Consider the following 6,628-nt stretch of genomic DNA (forward strand, 5'->3'; position numbering starts at 1 on the left):
GATCCTTATTTATCTGACATAAAAGGGAAAACAGGTTTTTTTTTTTCCCCTGGGGTATAGAGTTCAAATACAATTCTCTTCTTAAAAGGAAATTAATACACTTTGACTTATTGTTTTTTTGAACTTATTTTGGATGATTTTTTTATATCTGATCTTGATCTGTCAACCTAGGCGCTCCCAACAAATACTTAATAATATTATCCAAACCCATCATATTACAATTCACTTATTTAATTAATTCTAAGCTATCATCTATATGTTCTTTTAAGCTTCTAAGGTAATCTCATTCCTGCATAGTTTCTTTATACCAGATTGTCAATCCATATACGTAGAATTCTATCAACTTCCATTATAATTATGTTTACAACCCTGTTCTTAACAAGAAGAAACAAATCCCCACAAACTTGAACAACTTCAAAATTTTCCATTCTCTTCCTCTAAGTAATCTCAGCTAATGGCTACAGCTATCTCATTTTCTGTTGCCAATATTCTAAGATAAATCAAGATTACTTTTTCACTTTTTTCTAACCATGACTAGGTAGAATTTAAGCTTATGAAACCACCTCATTTAGTTGTAAGTTGAAAGGGAAAGCAGAAGGGAAAAACAAAGATAGCAAGTTAATGCTGCTGGAAGTATATCCTTCCCTTTCTTTCCTTAGTCCCCACAGCTCTTACTCAGAACACATTTCCATTACTGCTGCTAGATCAATTTCAATATATCGTAATATTCTTCCACTGACACCCATCACTACACAGCCCAGTACCTATGAGTTCCAGGCCCAGTGCTAAAGTTATAAAATGGGGGGTAGGATGACTTATGCCCTGCCTTCAAAGCACGTGTACATTAGAGGAAGAGAACACACTGTGAAGATTTACAAGGCAATATGAATACCAAAACTAATGAATACCAAAAGAGAGGCATGTACTCAGTACTCTGGAAGCATAAAAAAGAAAACACACATGCACACGCACACACACACACACACACACACACGCACACAACTACTAGCTGGCAAAGCTAGGGAGAACAGTAGAGAAAGGGAGGAATTAGCTAGCAAGGAGTTTTCAAAAGCTTAGATATTTTATTTTTAAAATACCCAAGTGTGTTTAAGTAATTAATTTAGTAACAACTTACTGTCCTTTAATGAACTACACCTTAACCAAAATTCTAAGACAAAGCTTTACACTTGAAAAAGCGTACTCCCTCAGAATATCCTGGAAGTTTTCCCTCATTTCCTCAACACGCAGTATCTCTACCTACAACTCAGCCTTCCTCCCCACTCTCCAGCTATTCTAAACGCTTTGTCTTATTTGGCATGCATTAAAACTACAACACATATGTGACATATATATTCTAAATTTTGAGAACCTTGGGGCGCCTACGTGGCTCAGTAGGTTAAGCCTCTGCCTTCAGCTCAGGTCATGATCTCAGGGTCCTGGGATCAAGCCCCGCATCGGGCTCTCTGCTCAGCAAGGAGCCTGCTTACCCCCCATCTCTTCCTGCCTCTCTGCCTACTTGTGATCTCTCTCTGTCAAATAAATAAATAAAATCTTTAAAAATAAATAAATAAATATAAAAAATAAATAAATTTTGAGAACCTTATAAAAGATACGGGAATGATTATAAGGCCTGCCTTCCAGACTCCATGAATACTTTCCTTCAACCACCCCCCATTGTGACTTGCAGAGTAGATGCTCAATGAATATTTGATTTGAAAATCTCTGGTGACACATAAAAAATTACTTATTATATTAAGTATCTCATAAAAGCTTAATTAAAAACAATTCGGCATTACAACCTACACACGAAGCAGTAGAGTGTAGTGGCGAAGAGCACGGACATTAAAAACAAACTGCCTGACTTTTCTAATCTAGTCATGTTGCTTAATTTGCTGTGCGATCTTAAAGCAAGCTACATAACCTTTCAGTGTCTTAATCTTCTCAACTATAAAATGGGATAAAGCATTAGCTAACTCCTAAGTCACTGTCAGAGTAAACGACTTGGGATAGTGCTTAGAGCAGAACCTGCCACGTGGTAAGCTATAAGCTCAAAAGTAGGAGTAGCAGTAGTGGTATCACCGTCACCAGAAAACCTGGATACTTTTTACCCAGAAATACAAATGACAATAACACCTTTCTTCTGCAGTCATCTTTTAATTACAATGTTCTTCCACAGAAGATGTAGAAAGGAATGGAGGAAGCAAGCATGTGAGGAGTTCCATTTTGGGCAGCCAACTCAGTTTTCAATCCTGGCTTGGCTCTGCCATTAATCATCTATATGACCACGGACAACTAAGTAACCAGAGGCAAGGTATTTTACCTCTCTGAATCTCAATTTCCTGATCTGTAGATGTGGTAATACCGCTTATATCCCAGCAAGTCCTGAGGACCAAAAGAGTCAACGTACCTGGAGCAATAAAGTATAGACCAGTTACCAAGCTAGTATTTGTTCCTTTCCCCCAACAGAGTATCTCATTTAATTCTCATCCCGCCATTATGATTTTCATATTAGTTTGAACCACGTTAAAAGCAGTCGAAAAGTGGCAGTCAAATGGTTTGACCTAATACTCTATCCACTTACAAATGGAGAAAATAAGCTCTGAGAGGTTCAACGATTTACTCAAGGTCACACGCACAGTAAGTAACAGAGCTAAAACTTTAAAACCGATTAATAATTTTTCATATTGCTAGGTAACTAATTGGTTCAGTCAGTCCTGCTCAGGAAAGAAAATAAAAGGTGCACTAACTACAATAATATATGCAAACTGTCACCTCCAAGTTTTTGCTCCACCATATAAAGAATTGATGGGGACGGACCTAGATTTCTAAGAAACCTTCCACTGTAAAAATTATTTGTGGAATGTCTGTGTATGTGTTGTGGGGAATTGAGGGTTTAGAGAAAATTCAAGGAAAAAATATTAAAGGAAGCATATGCATAACTATACAATTCAAAAAGTAAAAGTGTGTCTAATTGGAAAATCCACAAGTGGCCAAACAGCAACCATCCATCCTAGGAAAAGGTGTGAGGTATTCAATACCACAGCTGAATTGTTTGCCAAACACATAAGGAGGAGTTATATTAAAGTATCCACTTTGGTTATTAAATGTACAGACTAATATATTACATATATATGGGTGTGTATAAATATATATATTATATACATATTTATATATAGTGTAAGAAATACACTATTGTAGTAAAATTGTAGAACTGTTTAACTTCTTTAAATTCCACAAGGGTTTTAGGATTAGATCACATATACCACAGTTGGGATTCAGTGTCTGTCCAAACATGAAAAGTTCCATCAAAATGTGCAGGACTAGTAAATAAATAACAAATATTAACAGAACAAGGCCCCATAAAACTGGTGGAATATTTAACAGTATCAAATATTTACTGTGATCGGTCTACAAATCTATTCTGCCTCTTTTCTCCTTGATTTGTCATTCACCGTTTTAAAGAAACCGTGAAAATAATAAGGAACAAAATAATGAGGATAATGAACAGAACTGGGTCTTTCAATCGATTTACAATAGAACAGTTTTGTTTTAATCCGCTTATCGGTCTTCTCCAATTATGTAATCATTCCACGGCAAAAGATTACACGGCTTTTTTCCCCACACTGAAAGGAGTTGGAGGGGGAAACACAGGAGTGTGGAACAGGTAGCCTCGGAATATGCTGTATTTCGACAAAACTAAATTGCTTCTCAGGGATCAGTATTAACTCAGCATTCTTAATTTTCCAGACCTTACCCTTTAGCCATTACAGATTTGTTTTCTTAATCCCATAACAACTGGCAGCTCTTCACGTGCTGCAGATTCCACCTAACATCATCACTTCTAGAGTCCATTAGAGCTGGCTGGTCCCCGGGCAGTCGCAGAGAGTTGTCAACGCTGGAAGGGCAGTGTAATTACAATTACGTCGGTGCATTTCGTCTCAATTCCCCGAAACAAAAGTCAGGTCGAAATGCGCTGCCGCCTAAGGCGCGACTCCCGGCGCTTGCTCTGGCCCCCCAAGTTTCGCCGAAACCTGCCGAGGGTGACCTCTACGTCTCGGCCCGGAGCCTCGCTCGTCCTTTACTAAGACTCCGGGTCCAAGTCTACTGCTTCGCCCCACTCCAGGTCCCGCGCAGCGCCGGGCTCCACACTTGTTCGGGAACTCTCTTACAACCACCCCCCCCCACCCCGCGGCCGCGGGCCCCCAGCAGCCAGCCGCGCGCGCCCCGCCGACAGGTAACCGGGATTCAGGTTCACAGCCGCGGGCGCTCGGGACCGCGCAGTTAATGAGTAACGCGCCCGCGTCCGGGGGGCGGGGGAGGAGCCGCCGCCGCCGCCCGACGCCCCAGCGGCCCCAGACACCCCGAGGCGCGCAGCCCTCCCGCCGGGGGTCCTAAAGCCCGCGTGCCGAGCCGGGAGAGCGCGCTTGCCCGGCTGGGGGCTGCTGGGCCGGGTCCCAGCGCGCTGCGCCGGCACCTGCACCTGCCACGGCTGCCCCTCCAGGCCGGCTCGCGGGAGGGAGGCGGGCGCGCGGGCGCCGAGGGGGGCGGTGCTCCGCGCCTGGGGCCTCTCCCTCCCGCGGCTGCACTCACCTGACGAAATCACCGCGGTCACTGTCCGCGCTCAGGGGCGCTCTCAGCGCTGTACGGAGCGCGCCCTAAAGCAGGGAGAAGAGGAAGAGGACGGCCGGCCGACGCCGCTACACTCAGTCGCGGTGGGCGCACTGCGCTGGGAGCCACCGAGGGAGCGCGGGACTGCGCCTGCGCTGGCAGCGCGGCCGGGAGCCAAGAGCTGCCCGGCCCGATGGAGAGAAGGCGGGGCCGGGGGCGGGGCGGGGGTGGGGCTGGCGTGGGGCTGGCGTGGGGCCGGCGTGGGGTGGGAGGAGTCGACGCGCTCCCGCGCCCCCTGGCGTCAGGCGAGACTCTTCGCAGGTGCCGGGGCGCGTGCCCCAGGTGCTTCCGCGGGCCGTTGCCCTGGAAACGAGCGCTCGCCTTGCGGGAAGGTGTTTCCCTGGGCTCTACAGGCGGCCTCGAGTTAACTTCGTGTTGGACTGTCCAGGAGTCGGAAAATGAACCTTCGATGTGAGTTGAGGACTGCTAGAACCAACCTGAAACTTGGCGTCCATATTTAGTTTACAACGTGTGTGTGTGTGTGTGTGTGTATGCGTGTGTGTGTGTGTATGCGCGCGTGTGCGCGCGGCTGGGAATGGGGGGCAGAGGAAGCCTGATAGAACCAGATTCCATCATTTCAGCAGCGGCTTGAGCATTCGAGAATGTCCTTTCTGTACCCACCTTCTCTCATCTTTTGTGTTAACTTTTTTTTATCAGACGTCCATCCCACTTTAGATTCTCCAGGTAGGAAAAGTGAAAAATACAGAATCGAGGTCCCAAAATCGGATCAAAAAGAGGCGATCACTGTATGTGTCTCTGTGTTTAGTAAAAGACATGCAATTTATGTGACAAACATTGAGTAGGACCATCATTCTAAATATTGATCACATTTGTTAGAGGCAGTGAAGAAGAGTACATTTTGTGTATGACTACAGGAATCAGAATTCCTGGGATTGAAATCACTATCCCTAGCTGGGTGATTTGGGGCAAGTAGACCTCTAATTTTCCCAATTTTCTCAAAGGTAAGTAGGGATAATAAGCATATCTACCTTACTGAGTCATTGAGAGATTAAATGGTCTAATACATGTAAAACAGTGTACTACCTGATGCAGACTGCCTAATGAATATCAGCTGTTATTATTAATAACATTACTGTTATTGTTCACCCATAATCCAAACAGAAACCTGGAAAGTCATTATTTACTCTTTCATACCCCATTGCCAATAGAGCAAGTCTTATCCATTCTAATTCCCAAGTAATTCTTCAATCTATTCCATTTCCTATTCACTGTCACTAGATAATAACCTTCCTCCATTAATGGACTCCTAACTATTCTCCCTTACCTCCTGTCACTCGTGTCATGTCCTGAATGAATACCATTAGTCATCATTTACTGTGCTCCATCTCTGTGCTTACATGGGAACAAAGAAACCATTACACACAATCCCACCCCAAGAACTGGAACATAGCAAGGGAGACAGGCATAACAGTAACTAGGTGGAATAAATACATTCAGCATACAGCAAACTACTTGGGTTCTCCAGTCTTGTCATACTCTCTCATACATGTCATGTTCACATATGCTACTCCTTTTTCTTAAGTCCTGACCCTCCTCCTTTTCCTTTACCTAATTCTTGCTTATCCTTCATTATTCAGACTAAGCATCAGTTCTGTTGTGAACCCTTCACTGTTGCTTGCCACCCAACCCTATCCCACCGCAATATGGGTTAGTTGCTCTTGACTGTGCTCCCATAGGACCTTGTCTCTTTCTAGCACTTATCATATAGAATGATAATTGTAGTTTTGTCTCTTTTCCTAATAACTATGAGCTTCTGGAGAAGAAGCATAAGACCTCACATGTAGTAGGACTGGCTCAATATATGCAGATAAGTAAATGACATACATGCAAATGTACTGTCTTGGTATAAATGTTTAGAAGACTGGCACCTGGGTGGCTCAGTCGGTGAAGCATCTGCCTTTGGCTCAGGTCGTGATCCCGGGGTCCTGGGATCAAACCC

At 44.1% G+C, this 6,628-nt stretch overlaps 1 protein-coding gene across 3 annotated transcripts in view; it reads right to left on the reverse strand.

Annotated features, from left to right (window-relative positions):
- RAB3IP (RAB3A interacting protein) overlaps positions 1 to 4,795 on the reverse strand; it is a 44,369-nt gene extending 39,574 nt beyond the window's left edge. Inside the window, exon 1 of one of the 3 annotated variants that reach the window (XM_080810540.1) lies at positions 4,591 to 4,795. Coding sequence is in view for 1 of the 3 variants with exons in the window: in XM_080810539.1 (XP_080666665.1) it covers positions 3,755 to 3,765 (11 nt within the window). In the remaining 2 variants the exon portion in view is untranslated. Of the gene's footprint in view, positions 1 to 2,320; positions 2,356 to 3,754; positions 4,266 to 4,590 lie in introns of those variants that run through there. The other 2 variants (XM_080810539.1, XM_080810541.1) reach the window with 2 other exon arrangements.
- Between the last annotated feature and the right edge of the window lie 1,833 nt (positions 4,796 to 6,628).

Source organism: Martes martes, assembly GCF_963455335.1.
Source record: "Martes martes genome assembly, chromosome: 8".
NCBI classification, from domain to species: Eukaryota; Metazoa; Chordata; class Mammalia; order Carnivora; family Mustelidae; genus Martes; species Martes martes.